Genomic DNA, 24,948 nt, shown 5'->3' with positions numbered 1-24,948 from the left:
AAGATTAATAGCAGGAATTATATAAATTTCCCTCCCCAAGTCCTATCCCTTTCAAACACCCTGACTTTTCCATCCCTTAGCTTTTCTGACTTTTGTCTTCTTACATAAGTATGGGTGTTCCCTGAACCTCTATTCTTCACTGTCTTTCTTCCTGATAACTGCATTTGCCCCATGCCCCTGAATACCTGTCCATCACACTAAAGAATATCATTGTGATAAATGCTTGAAATTTTTTGATTAAAATAAAGCATAGGTGCTTAATACATTTTTTGAGAGGATGAGTTTTATTTTTTTTCCCTTTTCTTTTCTTTTTCCATTTGAATTAGTTTATTTAGTCAATTTAGAATATTATTCCTTGGTTACAATAATCACATTATTTCCCTCCTTCCCCACCATCCACCCTTCCCCGCAGCCAACGTGCAATTTCATTGGGTATTACATGTGTCCTTGATCAGAACCTATTTCCATGTTGTTGATGTTTGCACTAGGATATTCATTTAGAGTCTACATCCCCAACCATATCCTTTCAATCCATGGATTCAAGCAGTTTTAATACATTTTTTATAGAGAATATACTTTTTTTGTTTGTTTCTGATAGTTTTTTTATTTGAATTAATTTATTTAGTCAATTTAGAACATTATTCCTTGGTTACAATAATCACATTATTTCCCTCCCTCCCCTCCACCCACCTACAAGCAGCCGATGCACAATTTCATTGGGTATTACATGTGTCCTTGATCAGAACCTATTTCCATGTTGTTGGTGTTTGCATTAGGATGTTCACTTAGAGTCTACATCCCCAGCCATATCCCATGTATTCAAGCAGTTGTTTTTCTTCTGTTTTTCTGCTCCCACAGTTTTTCCTCTGAATGTGGATAGTGTTTTTTCTCATAGATTCCTCCAAGTTGTTCAGGGTCATTACATTGCTACTAATGGAGAAGTCCATTACATTCGATTGTACCACGGTGTATCAGTCTCTGTGTACAATGTTTTCCTGGTTCTGCTCCTTTCACTCTGCATCAATTCCTGGAGGTTGTTCCAGTCCCCACAGAATTCCTCCACTTTTGGATAATATACTCTTGACAAAGCTCTTATTCATTTCTAGAAATTCATAGTATCTCTTTTTAAGACTTCTAAGATATGGGATGATGGATATAAATAAGATCCTTAATATGCACCTAAACAGGCATTGTCTTCTAAGGTCTGCGGATTGAGACAATATTCGATTTACCAGAGCCTTGAGAGTGGAGTTACACTGCTCCTAATTGTCCATATATAATAGGATCCCATTGTTGTTACCAGAATTAGTTTGACATTCATAGCATCAAGAAGCAACAAGGGATACATTTCAGCATAGTTAAACTTTATTACTATAGATACTTCTTGGTACAATATTCCAACTTGCTGAAATTTTCAACTCAAATGGTTACTTATAGGAAAGAATATCACAAGGCATCTAGGTGGCACGGTAAATAGAGAGCCAGGCCTAGAGATGGGAGATCATGGGTTCAAATTTGACCTCAGACACTTCCTAGCTGTGTGATCTTGGGGAAGTCATTTAACCCCAATTTCTTAAACTTCATAGCTCTTTGGCTTTGGAAGTGATACTTAGTATTGATTCTAAGACAGAAGGGAAGGGTTAAATAAAGAAAGAATATCACACTGAAGCATAATGAGAGATCCTGATAGGGAAAGAATTCTGCATATGGAAACAAGTTTAAGTGGAACAGTATTCTTCCCTGGAGATAATTTAAATGAGATACAAATTTATAACAACTCTCTGTGATGTCTAAGACACAATCCTTCTCTGAGACAGGAGAAAGTTGCTGCTTCTTATTTAATAAGTATTTATTTAAAGGTGTGGAAATGCATTTTTTTTTTAAGCCAGAGAAGCAGAGCTTGCTAATTTGGCACTTTTGTGGAGGATTGAACAAGAAAAAAGAAAACATGAAATTCTCTTTATTTTAAAAATAGCATTTCTCCAATCCCAGGCATAGCCATAATTCTGAGTTAGACATCCTCCAGACATTTATTATTAGTTCAAAGCAAGAAAAACTGCAATGAGTATAATAGGAATAGCAAGCAGTTTAAGCCATTCGAAGAAGGGGTAAGGTTTCTGTGGGTGACCAACAACTCGGGTCTGCATGGGTTTCAAGGTCCTGTCCCATTGTGTCAGGATGGCATTTCTGGCTCCTTGCCACTTTCCTGGTCCTGTCAGTCGAAACTGGTATGGGCTGCAGGGACCAAAGTAAATTTCCATGGCCAGTTTGGGGTCTGTGAGGAGCAGCCAAAGCATGTTGGGCTTTGCACCAATGAAGGAAGCAATTTCATCCATGTATGTGATATAGTCTATCTGTATAGTCTGACTGTTGCCAAACCTTAAGAAAGAAAAATACATCCTGGCATTAGTGTCTAGATTCAGTCAAGAAATAAGATGCAAAAGTGTCATATTATTTAAATAATAGTCACTCGTTACTACAGACCACATTCCTGACATAGGCTATCTTTGAAAAATTATATTCAAATTAAAAGATATTCTCTTTTCAAATTCTTTTTTGATATATGTGTGTTTATAATGCTAACATATATACATATATATCCTTGATCCATAGAGAACCACCACCTTTTTAGTAGAAAATTATAATATCAGCATCATTCTAGTTCTTGATTTAGAATAATTGAATATAAAAAGACAGAAATCTACTTATTGTTAACTTGATAATTCCCATCAACAAATATTTTAATGCTACTTAGATTTATGATCATCTGACTGCTACAGATCACCTCAATGAACTATGATTATTTACAAAAGTATTCTTTTACAATGTATTTCTGAAGATTCTCTTTCTCGAATTGACTAGCAGAAATGCCCTTTGTAGATGAAATCTGACTAAGATGATAATTTATGCAGGCATTAAGGTTTCTTTTTTATTTCTTTGTAAATATCTGAGAAAATGAATATCAAATTAATTCAAGTATATTTATGAGCATCCATGACAAGTGACTGGTTAAACATCAATGTCTTTTTTTCCCTCGTAATGAGAAAAATGAGTGCTTACTTCCACGTGAATTATGAGGGCTTATATTTTGATTTTCCTCCTTTTACTCAACATTCCTTTCTCCACCTCAATTATCTATTTTTAGGCCAAAATAAATTGTTATAGGTGCTATGTTGTGAAATCTTTGAGGCATGCTTAAAAAATTCTAGACTTTTGCAAGAAATCATATTTTCTAATATTACCACACTATAGTTTTGAGGATTTCTATTGATTTAAATGATCAGAAATCCTTTATGTTTCTGATGATGTCCTCCCCATTGTTTTAGGACACCAACACTTGCAATCTTTACATCCTTGATATAAATACAATTTGGTTATTTCTATATATATTCTTGCAGTCTTTTGTTAGGATTTTATTTAAAAAATTTTACATTGATATTTGTTATTGATATTAGTCTGTAGTTTTCTTTATTTGCTTTGTCCTTCCTTAGTATGAGTATTCAGACTATTTTTGTTCCAGAAAAAAAAGGTTCATAGAATATCTTCTTTTTGAATTTTTGTTAATAATTTATGTATCATAGCTATAAATTTCTCACTGAATTCCTACATATCTATTTGAACCTGAGTTTGACATTGGTTTTTAATGACACAGTAATCCATATTATCTCTGAGTAGAAGGAAACCATAGAGGCCATCTAGTTCTCCACAATATTGCTAAGTGGCCATTCAAATTCTACTTAAAGTTATTCAGTAATGAGAAACATATTATCTTCCTAGGTACTTCATTTCTGTTTTGATCACCTTTAATGATAAGAAGCTTTTCCTGATTTCTAAGTGAAATATGCCTCTATAAATACCCATAGCTATTAGTTCTATAGTCTTTGATAAGTCAAATATGATCCTTTTCTAACATAATATCTCTTCAGATGTCTAATGAGAACCATCATGTCCTTTGTAAGGATTCTCTTCCACAGATAAAATATTCTCAGTTCCTTTAATCAATTCACAGAAACTATATTTCCATTCTTTTGCTCATCTTGATCGCCCTTCTCTGAACCTGCTCCATTTTGTTGGTATTTAACCACATTTATAAGCTCAATAAAACATATTAATATTGAATAGAAATCAACAATAGCATCACTTAACTGGATTCTGAAAAGTAAACAAAATATACATTTTTAAAAAGTGATGGAGTTAACAAACTATATTGAAGTATGGGTATTAACATCAGTGTTTATTACTACCTTTGTAATTGATCTGCAAAATTCATGCTTTCAGCAGGGAAGAAAGGAAGGAAAAAAGAAAGAAAGAAGGAAAAGGAAATAATATTACCATTTGAATCTTTTCCTCATTTTCTCCTCAATGTCATTCGTCATATCACTTACAGAGGGCAAAGGACATGTCCCTAGAAAAGAAAATCATAATTATATTTTGGGTGGAAAAATGCTACTTTATTCCATGAATAGCCTGAATCATAAACTACTCAAATAATTAAGAATCTGGTTTGAATCCAAAGTGGTATGTCTTATCTGATAAAGTGCAGTGACAATTTTAGCCTTAACTGACTAACTAATAAAATACTGTACAAATTGTGGCGTATAATTGTGATGGAACATTACTGCTCTTTAAGAAATAATGAACAGACCAGTTTAAAAAATATGGAAAGATCTACATGAAATTACAAAAAGTGAGATTAGCAGAACCCAGGAAAACATTATATACAGCAACAAAAATATTGCTTGAAGAATGATTTGTATATGTCCACCTCCAGAGAAAGAACTGATAAGTAGAAACAAGCAAGACAGTTTTATTTATAAATATATACGTATATATATATATATATATATATAGTCAAATGTTGCCTTTTCTAATGGGGAAGAGGAGTGAGAAAAGAAAAGAATCACTTGGGAATTTTAATGTAACAAACAAATAAATTAAAAAACAAAAACAAAACCAAGAAGTAACAAAAACACAAGTGATTATTTTGATTTACCCAGAAAGTTTTTGTCCCTTCTTCCAAGACATTATACTAGTCACAGCAATTAAAATAATTACATAATGAATGTGATAACAAGGTAGTTCAGTGGCAGTGTGTTGAGTGCTAAAACTAGTCAGGAAAAACTCAGTTCAAATGTGACCTGTGGTATTTACTAGCTGTGTAACTTAATCTGTGTATGCCTCAGTTTTTACATCTATAAAATGTAAAAAACCTTCCAAGATTGTTCTGATAAAAAAATGGGATAATATTGAAAAAGTACCTTACAAACCTTAAAGCATTATAGAAATGCTATTTCTATTCTTATTTATTTCAGTTTCCATTTGCAATTTCATCAATAAAAGGAGAATGCCTAGTATGAACTTCTTCTGCAGGTGCAGAGCCATAACTTATTTGTTACTGATTTAGTCTTATTTTCTAATAGTACTAAGAGGCTAAGTGACTTCTCTGTGGTCACATAGCCAACATGTGTTCATGAAAGAACTTCATTCCAAGACATTCCAAGTTCAAGACTACCCTGAGGTATATCACCATGATGATGCTGATTCTAAGTTATCTATCTCTCGACCTCTCTGATAATGACTTTCTGCTTTTTTGGACCAGACTCCTCTGTTACCAGGACTGCCATTTGTCTGCCCTGCCTGTGCTTGGATAGATAGCTGGATCTTTGATTCACTTTAGAGCTTTTTCTGAGAGATCCCACCTATATTGATTATCTCTCCCTCCACCTACCCTTTATTACTCTTACAGCCCACCGGGCCTGCAGGTCAACAGTAGGTATGGCAGCACCAAGGGACTGGATGAGGCCAATGACAGCGAGGGTTGGTTTCTCAAGGTAGGGAGGGAAGATGCCTTTAAAAAGGGTCACTTCATTGTTTTTGCTTTTGACGATTGAGTCATCGAGGAAAGGGTAGGAATAACCATATCCAGTTGCAAAAATGACAGTGTCAATGGCCTCAAACACTGTCCCATCATGAAACACTGCGGATGTCTCTGTAAATTCCTTTACATTGGGCTTGATGGATATTGTACCACAGATGATGCGGGCTGGAAGCTCATCATTGAACACAGGTTCTTTTCTCAGAGTTCTGAATAGAAAAAAGAGCTAGCAGCTCAGAATATAACATTTTAAAATTTTTTAAAAAAATCAGACTTTACATAAAACAAAGGAAAAGACTATAATGCTTATGGTTTTCACTTTGTTCCCCAAATATGGGAAATCTATAGGAAGTGCAACTATACTTTTCTTGATTTATAGTAAACAACATTCCTAGGCAAGCTGTAAAGTTGATGATATTTGTATTTGCCCAGATCCCCTCACAAAGCCTGCATTTTTATATCCTTTTTATTCATCCTTCCCAGACACTGTGACCTAACTAGCTCCTTACCCATTTCCCCATAACCTCACCACCCATAATAAAACCTTATTTCAGCAACCCAGTGATCTAACTAGCTTCTTACCCATCTCCCTTGACCCCCAACACACACATTAAAAACAAATTTCAGGGGGCAGCTAGGTAGCTCAATGGATTGACAACCAGATCTAGAGATGGGAGGTCCTGAGTTCAAATCTAGCCTCAGACACTTCCTAGCTGTGTGACCTTGGGCAACTCACTTAACTCCCATTATCTAGCCCTTACTGTTTTTTTGCTTTGGAACCAATGCACAGCATTGATTCTAAGATGGAAGGTAAGGGTTTAAACAACAACAGCAACAACCTTATTTCAGGAAGTGATCTAATACCAACTCTTTATACTTGGAAGAGAATTCATTTCAGTATTTACCTTGCTTGGAACTAGGCTCCTCTTTGTCCAAGGTATTCCTAATCTGCTCTTAGAGTCCACTTTAAATGCTAACTCCTCTTATTCTACACAGGTCATTAATGGCCTTCTCTCTCTACCTATCATTTTAGCAAAAGGAAGAACCTGGAAAAGGAAATTCTTCCTTATTCTTGCAAGTGTTCCTCATGCCCTGAAAGGGTAGGAAAGGATTTTGGAAGTCATCTAGGATGAAACATTCTACTACTGAACTACTTATGCCTCATGACTTAGTTTGGCAGAGACTGTCTCTTGCCTCTTTTTGTATTCCCGGAACTTGGCATGGTACCTGGAATTGACTGAGTGACTGAGTGACTGATAGACAACTGGTAACCACAATCAACCTTATTTTCATTGGGCCTATCTGAAGTTTGGCATCTCTGTTGACATGCAATTGGACTCACAGCTTGTCATGGGCCACTCTAGAAATTTTCGCTTTCTTATTTACTTCCTCCTTTCTCCTTGTCTTAGTTTCATCCCAAGATTGTTTACTGAACTCAAGTAAACTCTGGCTCAGTCAATACATGCCTTTGCTGAGGGTTTCATTCTCATGATCCAAGTTTTGAGGTTTAATCACCATTCTGATGTTATTTCATGTCTATTGTGAATAGGTGTGTGGATGGAGAATCAAATAACTCTCCTGTAAAATGCTTGCACTAACATGAAAAGATTCAGCTGTGTAAGAATTTGAATATATTGTACCCAAATAAAGGCATTAGTCCATAGTTCTCGTGCTTAAATCTTGCATTCATCTTCTTCATATACCACCAATCAGAAATGACTGTAGGGAGGTTATTTCTTAGGAAGTTATCAAAGCGGTTTATATATAACATGTCCCAAGGATAGCCATCATCCCAGACACGACTCATTATCCACGAGCCACTTCTAGAACTAATGACAACCTGAAAAAAAGTAGAAAGCAAGTAGAATTAAATTCCTACCTGGTAATAATAAACAATATCAGACTGTTAGGGGGATGTAATAGAGTTGAACCTGGGGTCAGGAAGACCTGAGTACAAATCCTTCCTTAGACAATTACTAGCTGTATGATATTGGGAAAGTCACTTACCTCTGCCTCAATTTTCTCATCTATAAAATGGGGAAGATCAAAGGAGATAACATTTATAAAGTACTTGTTTATAAACCTTAAAGAGCTATATAAATGCTATCATCATCACTCTATTTCACAAGCACACTTTCCTATTAACCAATTTCTCAATATAGAAGGATGGTGATAAGTGAATTTTAATTTTACCTCTCCCAACAAACTCTGAAGTTGAGGTCACAAGAAGGGACATTATACATGTCTCCTTATAAAGTACGTGTACATAGTATTTTATATATATGAAGGAATCCAGACCTATTTTTTTTTTGCTTGTCAACTATGAGATAAATATTCTCTAAAAATGTTACGGGGGGGGGGGGGCAGTTGGGTAGCTTAGTGGATTGAAAGCCAGGCCTAGAGATGGGAGGTCCTAGGTTCAAATCTGGCCTCAGACACTTCCCAGCTGTGTGACCCTGGGCAAGTCACTTAACCCCCCTTGCCTAGCCCTTATCACTCTTCTGCCTTGGAGCCAATACACAGTATTGACTCCAAGATGGAAGGTGAGGGTTTAAAAAAAATGTTACTGGGTAAACTTACCTAGGTGATTTCAAAAATCGGTGACCTATTTCCCTAATTCTAACTTTTTTCTTCAGTCCATCTTTCAAGGAAAATTATCTTTATTTTGTAGTTTGCTCATGTCCTCATGATCAAAATTTGTTAGTGATTTCTCGTTCCTTAAAGGGCAAAGTCTACACTTTTTGGTCAAGTATTGATATTCAAGACTCTCTATAGTGTAGTTTCAATCTACCTCTCCGAGTTTATCTCCCGTTATTCCCTGATCACAAATACTTTGGCCTAATCAAACTAGACAGTTTCCCAAATATACAAAGCATAGTCTTGCCTCCATGCCTTAACTTCCCACCTCAGATGCCCTTCCATTTTTCTTTCCCTGTCTCATTTCTTTCATTTCTTAAAGATTAGCTCCAGACCCTCCTCTTTTGGGAGACTTTGCTCTACAATTCCTTCTTTCTCTCACAACATTAAACACTTCCCTCAGGATGCTTAATTATTTGCTGTTTTCTGGTATTGTTACTTTGACTTTCTACTTGCAGTGTCCTCAGCAAGATTTCAAGTTCCTCCACAGAAGGAGACTCTTGATTGTATTTCTTTGGATCCCCCACAGTGCCTTAGATATAATAAATTTTTCATAAATATTCACTTATTGTTAATTGATCTAGTTATGGCTACCTGCTTTTTCACATTGTCAATATACAAGAGACTTGCTTAATCAATGTGGGTCACACCTCCTCTTTGCTTTGAGAAATATCCCTTTTGAGTTGCTGTCATTAAATATTTTCTAATAATTAGACCTTTTCAAAAGTGGAATGGGGCTGCCTTGCAGGAAGCAAAGTTCCCACGATTCCTATTTTTAAAGAGGGAAGGGTAAAATAGAACTACCACTGGCTCTCAAGACAGAACATCTGGGGTCATTTCCCATATCTGACCCTGACTGTGTGATTTGGGGCAAAACATTTACCTTTCTTGAACCCTTTCCCCCGTTTGTAAAACCAGGGGTTTTGAGTTGGATGGTTTCTGACTCCCTTCCAACTCTCAATCTATTATCCTCTATGAATATTGTAGGGTATGAGTAGGGTTGATTTCATTTACCTCTGAAATTCTTCGATTTTATAACTTGAACTCTCTTATTTCCAGCACTATGAAGTTTAAATAGTGTTAGGTTACCTCTGATTCACTTAGGATTTTGGACAGAAGATTCTTGTTCACAAACAAGTTGAACCAGATGATTTTTTTAATTAAAAATTTATTTAATTAATTTAGAATATTTTTCCATGGTTACCTGATTCATTTTCTTTCCCTCCCCTCCTCCCCCAACCCCCATAGCCAACGTGCAATTCCATTGAGTTTTACTTGTGTCATTGATCAAGACCTATTTCCGTATTATTGATAATTTCACCAGGGTGATCATTTAGAGTCTCCATCCCCAATCAGATGATCTTTATGATGCTTGCTAGCCATAAGACTCAGTGATTCTGGTATTGGAAGCATGCAGGGAACCCCTAGGCTAGTAGCATTAGATATGATTTCTAGGGATAAACTCTCACTGTTTATAACATTGGCTTTAGGACAGACCTAAGGAATTATTGATAGATTTTACCTAAAATCCAGAGCATATGGGAACTAAGGCAAGGTGAGAATATTTGTAAAGGAAGACATTGATGTCTTGAAACAGATTTTTACTATAATGGTACTTTCTTAGGCATATTCTGACTTTACCAGCCAATGGATATTAATATTTGGTGGAGTCCACTTTTATTTTATTTTTTATTCTTAAAAAAAAAAAACCACAACTCTTACCTTCTGCCTTTATTTTTTTAAACCCTTACCTTTTACCCAATGTTATATATTGATTCCAAGGCAGAAGAGTGGTAAGGGTTAGGCAATGGGGGTTAAGTGACTTGCCCAGAGTCACACAGCTGGGAAGTGTCTGAGGCTCGATTTGAACCTAGGACCTTCCATCTCTTGGCCTGGCTCTCAATTCACTGAGCTCCCTAACTGCCCCCTGGAGTCTACTTTTAGAGGGAGACTGACATAATCCAAATGGCTTGAATTCCAAGTCAACTATGCCATTGCAGGCTCCTTATTTTCTTTTTAAGACCCTACCTTCTGTCTTAGAATTGAAACTAATCATCAATTCTAAAAGCAGAAGATTGCTAAGGACAAAGAAGTTGTGGTTAAGTGACATGCTCAGGGTCATAAGGCTAGGTAGTGCCTGAGGCCAAATTTGAACCCAGACTCTTTATTATAGTACTTTCCTACCATAGGAATGATACTTAAGGCAAGAATAAAAGACAAAGCATCTTGGAAAATCATACCTGTGCTGCTGTGTGACTCAGCTCTGTAGCGATATCACAACCTGAATTCCCCAGACCAATCACAAGCACTCTCTTTCCCTTAAATCCTTCTGGTCCCTTGTACTTCCGACTGTGGTAGAATTCACCTTTAAACCCTTTTAGCCCTGAGGGGAAAAGTGGAGAATAAATGAGTTCATTTATGCAAGAAAATGGGAAAAATATTTTCCTTTGAATCTTTACAATTCTTTTACATCTCTCTGTGTTATGGCAAACTGCAGAAATTATTTTGCAAGTGCCATGTTCTCATAGCAGCACTTTACTTTTTACGGTGAAGCCTATGGACAATTTGAAAAATAGCTGTTCAGAAAGAAAGGTCTTCAGAAGCAGTGGATGGAACGCTGCCTTTAGAATCAGAAGGGCTGGGATTCAGGTTCTGCCTCTGACTCATACGGACTGTATGATCATAGGTAAATCACTAAACCTATCAGCACTCCCCTGGAAACTCTCGAGTAAAGTTGTTATTAATCTACATTAGTGGAGGGAGATTCCACACAAGGAGTTCCCCACATTGATGATGTATGACTAGGTTTGGTTCAAAGTGGATGGGGGAAAGCAGAGATTTGTTTTTACCACCCTAGGATTTAGAGAAGTAATACGAGAGCAGCAACCACACACACACACACACACACACACACACACACAAAGGAAGTAATCAAAAGTTTTGCCTCTCAGTTTTATCAAGCCTTCACTGCATGCCATATTTAGATTCACCTGTAAAGTCATCTTTTGGTAGATTGGGGTACACATGATGTCCTGAACATATTAGAACACCATCAAACACAGCCGATTCCTGCTTCCCATCCTTTTCTGTCTCAACATCCCATTGGCCAGTGACAGAGAAATCAGGGCGCTTCTTTATTCTGGAGACCAAGGTCTTAAAAGGAAAACAAACAAGAAAATGGTAGTAATATGCATGAATGGATAGGATAGACAAGAAGGGGCATAGAATTTACTTTAAGTTGGAGGTAGACAGGATTTAATGTACTTAAGAGGTGAAAGAATCAGTCGATAAACAATTATTAAGGACCAATTATGTGTCAGCCACTATAAATAGAGGAGATATCAAAAAAATCAATAGATATTTTCTTGGGGCAGGTAGGTGGCTCATAAATAGAGAACCAGGCCTAGAGATGGGAGGTTCTGGATTCAAATTTGACTTTAGACACTTCCTAGCTATGCGACCCTGGGCAAGTCATTTAGCTCCAATTGTCTAGCCCTCACTGTTCTTTTGCCTTGGAACCAATACCTAGTATTGATTCTAGGACTAAAGGTAAGAACTTTAAAAAAAGACATGTTCTGATTCCAAAGAGATCACCTTCTAAACTGGGGACACAATATGCAAACAGCTTTGTAGGAACAAACTTTATACAAGCTAATAAGAATATAGACAACAGAAAGAAAGACCTTGAATTAAGAGGGTTTGGGAAAGGTTTCCTCTAGAAGGTGAGACTTTAATGGGAATCACAGTGAAGTGACCAATAACTCCATGTTGAGAACTTTAAGGACCCAATATTCTCTAAAACTAAAATCCTTTCCTGAAGATTTACTTCTTTTAAAATTTAATTTATTATATATATATATAAATACTTTATATATATATAAATACTATATATATATATATATATATATATATATATATAAATACTTTATTAAGAATCCAATATTGAGGGGGAAGCTGGGTGGCTCAGTGGAATGAGAGCCAGGCCTAGAGACGGGAGGTCCTGGATTCAAATCTGACCTCAGACACTTCCTAGCTGTGTGACCCTGGGCAAGTCACTTAACCCCCATTGCCTAGCCCTTACCATCTTCTGCCTTGGAACCAATACACAGTATTGATTCCAAGACAGAAGGTAAGGGTTTAAAAGAAAAAAAAAAGAATGGAATATTGAAAACAAATAGAACTAAATGTGCTTGATAATTATTTATATTTAAATTAATTTCAAACCACAGGCTATCGATTTTGAGCAGGAAATACTGCTTCAAATCATCTAGTCTTCAATACACAGGGAGAATAGCATGCTGGCCTTTGAGGCAAGAAGATCTGAATTTCTAACTAATGTCACAGTCTTAGTAGCTGTGTGACCTTGGGCAAGTTACAACCTAAATTTTCTTTTTCTTTTAAACCCTTATTTTATGCCTTCATAATAACTCTAAGACATAAGGATAAGGGCTAGGCAAATGGGGTTTAAATGATTTACCCAAAGTCTTAGAGCAAGTTAGTGTCTGAGGCCAAATTTGAACCTTGGTTCTCCTGAAACCTGTTTTCAACTGAAGTCCAGAGAAGTTGCTCCTGCTCACGTGGTACATTATGAATCAATATGAATGTTAATATTATAGGACCATAGATTGTATTTAGAGCTGGAAATGACCTTAGAGGACATCTGGTCCAACCTCCAAATCATTGTATAGATCAGGAAACTGAGTCCTAGAGGGGCAAAGTGATTTTGCTCATGGTCACACAGGTAGTAAATAGCAGATCTGAGATTTAAATCCAGACCTCCATCACTGTTACACACTATATGAAACATCACTAATTTTTCACTTACCACCTCTTAATCTCCATCAGACTTTGTTGTTTTTCACATGGTTCAACTTCAGAAAATATTATTTTATTGATTAAAAGTTACCTTAAAGAAGATACATTCCCATCTCTTGCCTCAGTAGCCCAAGGACCTTAGTCCTTTCTGTCTGACTTCTATTTGAAGTCAGTAAACAACAAGCATTTATTAAGCACCTGCTATTAAAGGACAGGTATCATACTGTGCTCTGGATATGTAAAGCCAAAAGTGAGATAATTCTTTCCCTTAAGGAGTCCCTATTCTATCAGAGAATTACAAAATGTCCCCAAATAAATAAAAACAGAAAATACTGAGGACTTTATAGGCATCAACACATATAGATATGATATATGTTATATCCCTACATATATATGAATTCCAAAATAGACATAAAAGTATATAGATATAAGTATACATATACACATGCATCTACATGTGTACACAGATGTATATGAAAATGTAGATATGAATTGAGTTAGACACTGATATTTGGAGTGGGAGAAAGACTTCTGAATTAGTAGATACATTAGGCAGTGACCAGATAGTTATTTCTCAGACATTTTTACAACTGAAATGTAAGGTCAGATGGAATCTAAGTAGACATTGTAGTGTAGTGGAATGGGGTAGAAGTAGCCTTGGAGAAACAAAATGGAACAATGAGAAGAATTATGGAGTCTAAGGATATGTTTTTCAATTTTGTCTCTGCCCCTTACCTCTTATATGACTTTGGGCAAACTACCTTATATCAACTGTAAAATAAGAAAGAGGGACAGATAAGTCGTGACCCCTAAGGTCCCTTCCCATTTGAAATCTGTCATCTAAAGAGTACTGGTCTTTGAGTCAGATTTGTGTTCTTTCTAGGGGTATGTTAGTGAGTGTCTAATAATAGGCTCTCTGAAGAAAAACTATGTATAACACATTTTAAAGTATAATCTGCATTATTAACATTTTCTTCATTGTTATATTAAGTCTGGATAATCAACAAAACAATAAATCAAGCTCTGACTTGTAGTATTTTCTTATTTACAACGTATAAGTGTTCACACTGAAAATTTAACAGTTGACTGAGGACCAGTATAGACTGTTTCCAGCTCTTCTCCATTGACTTGTTCTGTAATCTCTCTGTGACTCTGTTTCCTCAAAAACAAAAGTGTTTGATTGCCGAGTTCCCCTCCAGTGCTTACATTTTTAGAGTACAGATTTATTTTGATAAAGGGAACATAGAGAGGTAGATCCCTGAACTTCTCAGGAAAGGCTGGTTTATTTGGCACATTCTAGTGGGATCCCAGGAAAGAGCATCAGCATTGGGAGTTGCCATAAAGGGAGTGAATGGTGCTGAAAGTGAAGGTAGAGGAGGGGACCAGAGAGGAGAGGCTTCAAGGTGCTTGTGCAGGCTTCATAATTTTACCCAGGACCAGTTCTGTTGGCAACACCTTACCTTAAACCTTATATATTTTAAGAGATTCTTCTCTTTGGCAAATGTAGTGATGTATTCCTGGAGTTTACTCCTATGCATGAAAATGGGGTAGTCATCTGGGAAAGGAAAATCTGGGAAACACATCATTTCTTTTGAAGAGTTGGTGAACACTGACTGGTAAATGCTTCCCCTGCCTTCTTCTGCATAGTCCTGGAGAGGAAAAAGCATCGATATTAAAAAAATAGTCCTGGATGTCTATAATTGAGGAAGCCTGTAAAGCCTGAAGCACATTTCTAAGTTAATTCACTAGTAGGGTGAATTTCCTCTAACGTCAATTCAAAAGACCTTGGGAAAGAATATCTAGACTAGGAGAGGTTGAAACAAGGGAGACTAGTTAAGAGTGGACTCAATTAATCCAGGCAAATGGAGAGTATAGAACCAACATGATAGCTGTCTTCAGGTACATAAATGGTTACAGTGAGGAAATGGAAGCAGATTTCACTTTTGATTCCAAGGGCAGAAATAGGAACCATTGTAGAAACTTAAGGGAAGCAGAGTTCTTTATACAGAACATTTTTCTAATAATTAGGACATTTCAGCAATGGAATGATTTACCCTCTTGAATTCAGTTTAATTTAACAAATTGTTAGCTAGTGTATTCCATGTGTGCAGAACACTATTCTAGAGACTTGGGGAAGATAGAAAACACATACTTCCCCTTCCTTCCTCTTACCTCATTGAGCTTATGCTCTAAGAGTGGCATAAGGTACATATACAAATAATGAAAACACATGTAAGCTGTATATTAAATTTTATTATTTGTGACTCCGGATAAGACATTAACCTCTCATTGTTCTAGGCAAGTCTCAAGTCTAAAAGTTGCCAAGAAGGTGCCAAACAGCATTGATAGAGGAAGTTTCTTTCCCCTGAGAGTTCTCTATCCTAACGAATCACATGTCCAGTCCCTTTTCCTACAGATGTTAAATTCATTAGAGAGCTGTAAAAGAGTACAACTTTTAGTCTCTGATAATTGCAAGGGGACCCTGAGTGGCCAAGTGGAAGGAAGGGAATAAACATCCATTAATTGATTAATTAATTCATCTATCTATCTATCTATCTATCTATCTATCTATCTATCTATCTATCTATCTTTAAAGCCCTTCCCTTCAGTTTTGGAATCAATACTGTGTATTGGCTCCAAGGTAGAAGAGTGATAAGGGCTAGGCAAGGGGGGTTAAGTGACTTGCCCAGGGTCACACAGCTGGGAAGTGTCTGAGGCCAGATTTGAACCTAGGACCTCCCATCTCTAGGTCTGGCTCTCAATCCACTGAGCTACCCAGATGCCCCCTAAACCCCATTTATATAGCATCTATTATGTACCAGAATCTATGGTAATGCTTTACAAATATTACCTCTTTCCTTTGGTGACCAGGGCCACCAAGTGGGATTCAAACTTGTGTTTTCAGTTACGTGGTACAGGACAGCTAGGTGGAATAGTGGATAGAGTACTGGGCTTGGAATAAGGAAGATTCATCATTACAGATTCAAATCTGCCCTAAGACATTTGCTAGCTATATAACTCTGTGCCAATCATTTAACTTTGTTTACTTCAGTTTCTTCATTTGTAAAAAGATCTAGAGAAGGAAACGGTAAACTCCCTAGCATCTTTGCTAAGAAATTCCCAAATGGGATCATGAAGAGTCAAACATGACTTAAACAACTCATCAACAAAAACTTCATCAAAATAGCTGCCTATTTTCTAAGGCAGTCTCTTGTGGGTTAACGTGACAGAACTTCGATTAACCATTGGCATATCTTTGCACATAGCTGATAAGAAGGGAGGTGAAGAGAAAATGTGTCACATTAATCTATTTCTCTTGTTTCTAAGATGTGTATATATATATATACATATATATATATATGTATGTATATATCTGTGAACATGAATTCCCTCTCCCCTTATATCCTCCCAGGATAATGTAAGGATCTTGAGGACGGGGATTGTCACACTTTTGTATTTTTATCCCCAGCACCTAATATAATGATTGGCACATAGTAGCTGTTTAATGGATACTGATGGACTAATGGATTAAAATCACTTTGACTATGACTTATGAGTCATTATTAAAAAAAACAACTTTGAAGCAGGAAGGTGGGATTCAGGAAATGAAACTAAAGCATGCTTGTAGAACTTTAAATTAATGAATTAAACATTTATTAAGCATTCACTAGGAAGAAGGTACAGCCTTCAAAGTAAAACATAACATCCCCATTTCTTTGAGAAACATGAGGATTTATGGGGAGAATATAAGATATGCAAATGTAATACCTCTTCTGAAAGGAAGAGTGCCAGGACTAGATTGTTGGCTTTTTGAAACTCCTTTCATTTCCCAAGGGAAAAGAAATATTACATGAATACGTGAATTTGAGATGGCCTAGATTTTAGGAAATCCAAGGAGAAAGAAGAAGAAAAAAGTAAGTCAAGTTTAGAAGAGGTCTTTCTTCCTTTCTAGTTTTTCTTTATTAACCTAACTTTAGTATCTCTGTCTCTCTGTCTCCCTTCCTCCCTCCCTCCCTCCCTCTCTCTCTCTCTCTCTCTCTCTCTCTCTCTCTCTCTCTCTCTCTCTCTCTCTCTCTCTCTCTCATCTTTTTCTCTCTCTCTTCAGCTCTCTTATTCTCTTATTGTCCATCTCTCTTTGTTTCTGTCCCCAAATGTATACATGTATACATGCAGATATGTTATAGATACATGTGACACAGAAAGCCTGATGATCTTTATCCCAAATTTCACTCTCAGAGATGAGCCTTGGGTTCAAGGTAAGACCAAATTCCCCTTCTCACTGTTCTAGGAGTCTCTGTGAAGAGTGATGGTGGTGGTCTGTGGGGGTCAGAGAAGTTGGTAGTGTTTGGAGTTGTTTCTCAAATGCTATTGGAACAAATTCCTCCCGGTGTGCTTCCTTCTAAATGTAATTGGCCAGCTTTAAGTAGTTTTTAGAAAGAGATATTTACTTAGAGTAAGTCACCTCCTTCCAGTCTGTGAAAACATTCTCCCATAAGTACATTCCAGTGGAAAATGGGTTTAAGCTTAGAGAACACATATGACTCATGGTGTAGCAGCTCGTGATTGTTGCAAGTCCTTTTTCTTTCATACTTGAGGTGCTCAAGGAGCTCCCTTTAGACAAGATGTCTGAACATGCCCATCCCTACCCATGCAGGTTCTTCATGCAGCTGTGAATCTGTCTAGTCATCCATTTGGGCTTTTAATGAAGATGCTGCTGTCTGCCCATACTGAGATAAAGTTGGGACAGTAATGGGCCAATGGGAAGTCCAACGTCCTCCAGCATCTTTAAAACTCCCCAGGTCTTCTGACAGTCAAAAGATGAGTGGGAGAAGGAGAAGAAGGCTGAAGGCCAGGCCCCCTTTCTTCTGTCCCCCCACCCAGGTGGTTCTGTTTTAAGAGCTTAGCTAGCAAGCATGTCTTACTTTCTCCATTTTTTTGGCAGGAGTCCCTTTTCAACTTATTTGATAATTTGCAGACAAAGCCTGGGGCACAGCCAAGTTTCTGGCTCATCTGAACACAATTCTTGTACAATATCATTCTAGTTCAAAGAACTTTAATACAGTCTAAAGCCTTTGATGGGTTGAAAGGGAGATATTTTCAGTTAAATTATCAAAGACTGTTTAGTTTCAATTCCACCTTACAATAATACCCCCTCCCTCTCTGTACACACACACACACACACACACACACTGTGTGTGTGTGTGTGTGTGTGTGTGTGTGTGTGTGTGTGTGCAGCTAGGTGGTAGAATGGATAGAGCACTGGCTGTCTGGGAATCAGAAAGACTCATCTTCCAGGGTTAAAATATGGCCTCAGACACTTAAAAGATGTGTGACCCTGGACAAGTCACTTAACTCCATTTCCCTCAGTTCCTTGTCTATAAAAATGAACTGGAGACGGAAATGTCTACTTCTCTAGTATCTTTGCCAAGGAAAACCCAGATGAGATCTCAGAGAAAAACAAATATGTATGTATGTATATATATATATATATATATATATATATATATATGTGTGTGTGTGTGTGTGTGTGTGTGTGTGTGTGTGTGTGTGTGTGCATAAATGACATGTATATACACACTCGCATATATTGTATATATACTTACCAGATAAGAAAATAATCATAAAACTTTGAATAGAATGCTTGGCACATAGTAAGTGCTTGAGAAATGTTTCTTATTTTTAGGGAAACAGTGACACCTAGTGTCGCACAAAAGTAAGTAAACCTAAGGAAAATTTTAAGACAAGGAAAGCAGCCCAGAGGTAAGAAGGCAGACACATGGGGTTATAATAACACAAAGCAATTTGCTGCTTGCTTGAAGGCTTTTGGGTATCCCAACGGCATTACTGTCTAGTCACTGGTTAATGAAATCTATCTCTAAACAGGAAGGTCAGATCTCTCTCTCTTCTCTCTCTCTCTCTCTCTCTCTCTCTCTCTCTCTCTCTCTCTCTCTCTCTCTCCCCCCCCCCCCCCCACTCCCTCTCTCCCTCCCCCCGTCTTTGTCTGTGTGTCTGTCTATGTGTCTGACTCTCTTTTTTGCAAATTTCTCTGCTAAAAGTCTCATTTCTGAAATACACATGAACACAAGTAGACTATTCTGCCTCCTCAAAGGGTTTGGAGTGGCTCCCTCATCTCGATGACTGCATCCCTACAGCCAGAGCAGCTTCTGTGCCTAGAGCAGAGGAGGACCTTTGGCTGCACCAGGGCTGCTACCAAGCTGATGCCACCATTGCTGCCCATATGGGAAGCCAGAGCCCCTGGGGTGTCATATTTGTCTAATGTGAGTTTACATTAAGTGAACTGTCTATATATAGGTAACTGATCCAAATTTATATAAATAACAGCCTTTCCCCAAATGATAAATGGTCAAAGGATATATATATATATATACATATATATATATATATATATATACAGGCAGTTTTCAGAAGAAATCAAGGCTATCAATAGTCACACAAAATTGCTCTGTCATTATTTATTGAAGAAATTAAAAATTAAAATGATTCCAAGGTATCCTCTAACCTTACATGGATTAGCTAATATAATAGAAAAGGAAACTAGTTAATACTGGAGGGGGTCTGGAAAAATAGGTGCACTCATGCACATGGAGTTGTGAATTGAACCAATCATTCTGGAGAACAATTTCTAACTGTCCAAAAAGCTCTATAACTGTTCACGGCCTTTGACCCAGCAATACCACTACTATATCTGTAATACAAAGAGATCAAAGAAAAAGGAAAAGAATCAATTTGTACAAAAATACTGATAGCAGCTCTTTATGTAGTGGGGATTGAAGAGATTTCCATCAACAGAAGAATGTCTAAACAAATTGTTGTATAGGATTGTGATGGAGTACTGTTACGCTGTATGAAGGGATGGGGAGATGGTTTTGGAAGAACTGGGAAGACTTTACATGAACTGATGAAAAATGAAGTGGAATGAGAATATTGTACCCAGCAATAGCAATATCATAACAATAATTAGGTATGAAAGACTTTACTATTCTGATCAATACAATCAATACAACCCCCATTGCCTAGCCCTTACCACTCTTCTGCCTTGGAGCCAATACACAGTATTGACTCCAAGATGGAAGGTAAGGGTTTTTAAAAAAAAAAAGAATACATCCTCCTTGGTGATAGCTTTGCTTTTGAATTTGTAACCTCTGTGATTAAAAGAGTATAATAATAGTATATTATATATATTGCATATATAATAATATATAGTCTATATAGTAATAAAATAATGTAGCAAGCAGTTATTAAATATTTATTCACTCATTCATGGCTGTGTGCTTGTAAGAAAGGCTATTGGATGGAATACCATTCTTGAAATACTTTTCCTAAATGATTATATTTTGTCTATAGACTGAAATTAGGTGAAGGGTACAAGCTTCTAGGAAAGCAAATAAAAAGACAGGTAAAAAATGGACAGAGATAGTCACGCTGATTTTCAGTTACCTAATCAGTCGGCTCATAGCAGCACAATTGACATCAAACTTGTGTCACTTTTGGCAAAGGCAATGTAAGAAGGGATCATTTGAATTAGTGGAGCTCAGTTTCACAGTAACCTTGATCCAGTCAAATTCTACTTAATAGGGCACATTCAGGTGAATACAGCCCACAGAAACTATGTAGTTAGTTAAACCATAGGATTGTAGAGTTAGCACTGGAAAGGTTTTAGAGTCATTCTCAGCCTCCAGATGAAGAAACTGAGACCCCAAGGAATAAAGTGATATTGGGGCTGGGATTTAAGGTCCTTCTTGGCAGGGCTAGTTCAGTATTCCCCAAAATAAGTGAGAAGAGGGTTGGCTAGCTTAGAGAATTTCTCATATCCAAAACTAGTTTAGGGGAATCACTGAAGGGTTAGGGCTGGGGTAATAAAGAAGCCTTAAATTTTTGGCTACAAATAGAATCCCTATTCTCTCTAATCAAGAGTGATTTAGAATATTTTTTCTTATGATTATTGATATCTTCATTTTTTTATCTGAAATCTGCATGTATATGAGGGTTGACTTTCTTTTTGATCTTCAGCACAGCTTTTCCCTATACTACCACTCTACCTACTGTGCCACCAAACTATGAAAGCCTTAGTTTCTCAATTATGACTACAAGTATTCAAGAAACTTTTAATTCATTTATTTTGGAGGAATGAACTCTTTTCAGTTTCCCAAATTTGTTACCTTTCTCACTTTTATCTAGAAAGTAGAAGCCTAGATGACTATAAAATTGGTCAGCAAGCTCCTTGGGGTTATTCAAATATCTTTAATCCATGCCATCCTCCTTACCATTAAAATCATAAGACCACAGAATACACAGCATTATAAAGTCTAAGATTTAGAACTGGAAAGGACCCTTAAAGTCATTTCTCCAAATCCTTCACTTTAATAACAGGAAACTGAAGAGTAGAGAGAAATTAAGTAACATGGAGAAGTTCACACAAATAGTAAGTAAACAAACTGAGATTTGAACTCAGGATCTACGACTGTAAAACCATTGTTGCTGCCATTGTACTGTGTTGTCTCCATTAGCTTCAAACCTCTGATACCACATCAAATAACCAATGAAAATGGAACCCTAGATTGGGGATGTAGACTCTAAATGATCACCCTAGTGATCAATAATATGGAAATAGGTCTTGATCAATGACACACATAAAACTCAGTGGAATTGCGTCGGCAATGGGGGGTGGATGGAGGAGGGGAGGGAAAGAACATAAATCATGTAACCCTCGAAAAATATTCTAAATTAATTAATTAAATAAAAAATTCAATACAAAAAAGAAAACAGAGCCCTAATTGTGTTGATGTGTTCTGTGGCTCTAAGCTGAAGTATCTGAATCAGATGAAAATAAAAATTCTTTAAAGGTTTGGAGATGTGATACTATTGTTTAAATGAAAGCAATTATATGTCTGGATATCACTAACATTTTATTTGATCAAACCTGGACATAAAAACTTGGACCTTAATAACTCAGAGAAAAGGTGGTCTGGGGAACTTCTATATGGCGTTGCTTTCTCAGTCCATCATTTTTGTGCCAGAAATAAAACATTGTGATGTAATTATAGTTCACTCAAGACCTGTAGCACCACCTGATAAGCTCTACATCCACTATGTAAATTGGGGATGATGCAATAAACAATGATGACAACATGAGTCAATTAAACACAAGAAGTCTACTCTTAAAATAAATATGTAAGGGGTCAACGATAAACCATTGCACAATATTTGGACATGAATTTGTTCATTTATTAATGATTAATCTCAGGCTAAGTGATTCTGTGGATAGACTCTGAAACCTGAAGTCAGGAAGATTCATTTTCCTGAGTTCATATCTGGCCTCAGTACTGTTTTGACCCTGGGCAAGTCACTTAACTGTGTTTGACTTGGTTTTTTCATTTGCAAAAGGAGCTGGAGAAGAAAATGGCGAACCCTTCCAGTATCTTTGCCAAGGAAACCCCAAATGGGCTCACAAAGAGATGGAAATCACTGAAACAACTGAACAACAATAATCTTAAACTAATATCTGAAGACATTCTTGAGGACCTTTGAGATTTCACATTGCTCTACTTGTTCCTGGCTTGAAAGTAGTTTATGGAAGGTGGGAGGAAATAATTAAACAAACAAAAAAGCTCCTTGCTTTCCTGATACGCTTTAAAAAATATTATCATTTTCCCATTTCTCTTCTTCTGTCATAGAAATCCTCCCTTATAACAAAGAATTACTCAAATAAGAAAAAATGGACTATCTCTGACAATCTTCCCCTTTTCACCATATTTAGTTCACTATCCCTCTGGGCATTTTTGAAATCTAAGCCAAAGGCAAAAAAGTCTTTTCTACCACATGAAACAACTTTCTTTCTTAGTAGCATAATAACAGCCAACTCACAGAGAATTTCCACAGGCCCCCAACATCATCACTCCTTTCAAAGCAGATAGGCTCAAGCCCTTCTTCCAAACAGGCTCTGATGGAGGCCAGGCCACTCACACCAGCTCCAATGATTGCCACTTTCTTCCCCATGGCCTCCTGTAAGAGCAGAGGTCCAGGCAAATGTTATTCGGCACCATCATTATTTAACTCAGATTTTTACATTCTGTTTGATTTAATGAGAAACATGTTGGATTTTGTACCCATTACTTTTCTCCCTCTCTGCTTAGGGATCCCTAAGAATCAACTTGTCATAGTAGATGAAGAGATGTCTTTAGAAACAGGACAATCCCAGGTCTGATAATAGGTCAGTCACTTAAGTGTTCAGTACCCCTTATCTTCTTTAAGACTATAAATTCCAAAGAAGATGCCGATCATCACTGAAGCAACTTTCCATACTGGGACCATATTTAACCTATGAAATCATTTTTCCATATACACCACAATTTTAAAGACTCCTTTTGGTCATTTGATTATGGTTTACATCTCTCCTTTTGTTTGTTATATTGAACATCCTGCTTCTAAAATTCCATAGGAAATAATTCCTAAATTTCCTTACTTTTTCATTATTAATAATTCTAAATTTTTCAAAGATCAGTAACCCGGTCTATGAACTAAAAATGCTTTTTCCCTCTCCAGTTTTGCTGTTCTTTTAACTTTCACTCCTTACTAACTACTTTAATAGAGTGATAAGGAGAAATTAAAACATAAAGGGGCAAATAGTTTTCTATTTCACAATGTACTACTAATCACTTTAGTATAATGATTAAAAGAAGTTCCTAGCCAAGTATAATTTTTAGGTTTCTTGACCTTAGAAACACTTCTTTGCATTTTCCCATCTTTCCTTTCACCTCTCTCTCAGAAACATTATTTCACCTCCAGTTGTGCATCTGGTAATATAGATGCAAGAGAATACATAGAATGTTAGAACAGGGAGGAAATTCCTCCAAGATTATTTAGTTCAATTCCCTCAGTTCAGAGATGAGAGACACCAATTTTTCCTTTGTAAATATGACAAACCACAGTTTGAGAAGTATATGCTCATTCACACTATTTTTTGAAATTACCAGTACAAATTGTAGAATATTTCCTCAGAAAGATTAGATTGATTAGAACTTCTTCATTGGATTGCTCCTTACTCTTCACTATACTTTATTCCAATTATGTTAGGAGTAAGACTACGACCATCATTTGTATTATTACCCAACCTTCCCCTCTTCTATTCCCATCCTGCTAGTGTCTACCTTTCTTCTCTTTCTTACCTTCTCTTAGTCTTCACCTCTTCTGAATCCTTGAATGCCCTCCAAGGGGCATGAGGATTTATATGAGGGAATTTATATGAGGCTTGCAAAATCTTTCCTCTAGAGAAAACAATTGGACATAGGCGGAGCTGCTCTTAAAGAGAAAAAAGCCTTTTTTCCCTCTAGTGATTCAATGAATCTATCTGTTCATTTCCCACCCGACTCCTCCAAAAGTCTTAGCGTAACTTTATGGTTTAGGATTTGAAACCCATATTCAGAATTTCCTGGGCGCTATAAAAAGTGGATAAAAGCAAAAATAACCATTGTTCTCTAAGTTTCATAGCCCCTATAAAAACTATTTCAGGACACCCTTATTTTATAGATGTGGTGAACATTTATCACCCCAATATAGAACTCCAAGCTAAATAACAGGTTTATGGAGAGGAGGCTCTCTTC

At 36.7% G+C, this 24,948-nt stretch overlaps 1 protein-coding gene across 1 annotated transcript; it reads right to left on the bottom strand.

Annotated features, from left to right (window-relative positions):
* Positions 1 to 1,944: 1,944 nt before the first annotated feature.
* Positions 1,945 to 24,657, bottom strand: LOC100020096 (flavin-containing monooxygenase 3). The gene is made up of 9 exons (XM_001372689.4): positions 24,514 to 24,657; positions 23,213 to 23,350; positions 14,788 to 14,976; positions 11,503 to 11,665; positions 10,753 to 10,895; positions 7,516 to 7,715; positions 5,729 to 6,084; positions 4,333 to 4,405; positions 1,945 to 2,379 (listed from the first exon to the last, which is right to left on the bottom strand). Exons 2-9 carry the CDS (start codon positions 23,342 to 23,344, stop codon positions 2,037 to 2,039), a joined length of 1,599 nt encoding a protein of 532 aa, XP_001372726.1. The 5' UTR covers positions 23,345 to 23,350; positions 24,514 to 24,657; the 3' UTR covers positions 1,945 to 2,036.
* Positions 24,658 to 24,948: the final 291 nt, after the last annotated feature.

This window comes from Monodelphis domestica, chromosome 2 (genome assembly GCF_027887165.1).
Source record: "Monodelphis domestica isolate mMonDom1 chromosome 2, mMonDom1.pri, whole genome shotgun sequence".
Taxonomy (NCBI): domain Eukaryota; kingdom Metazoa; phylum Chordata; class Mammalia; order Didelphimorphia; family Didelphidae; genus Monodelphis; species Monodelphis domestica.
This window is presented reverse-complemented; position numbering and strand designations above follow the sequence as displayed.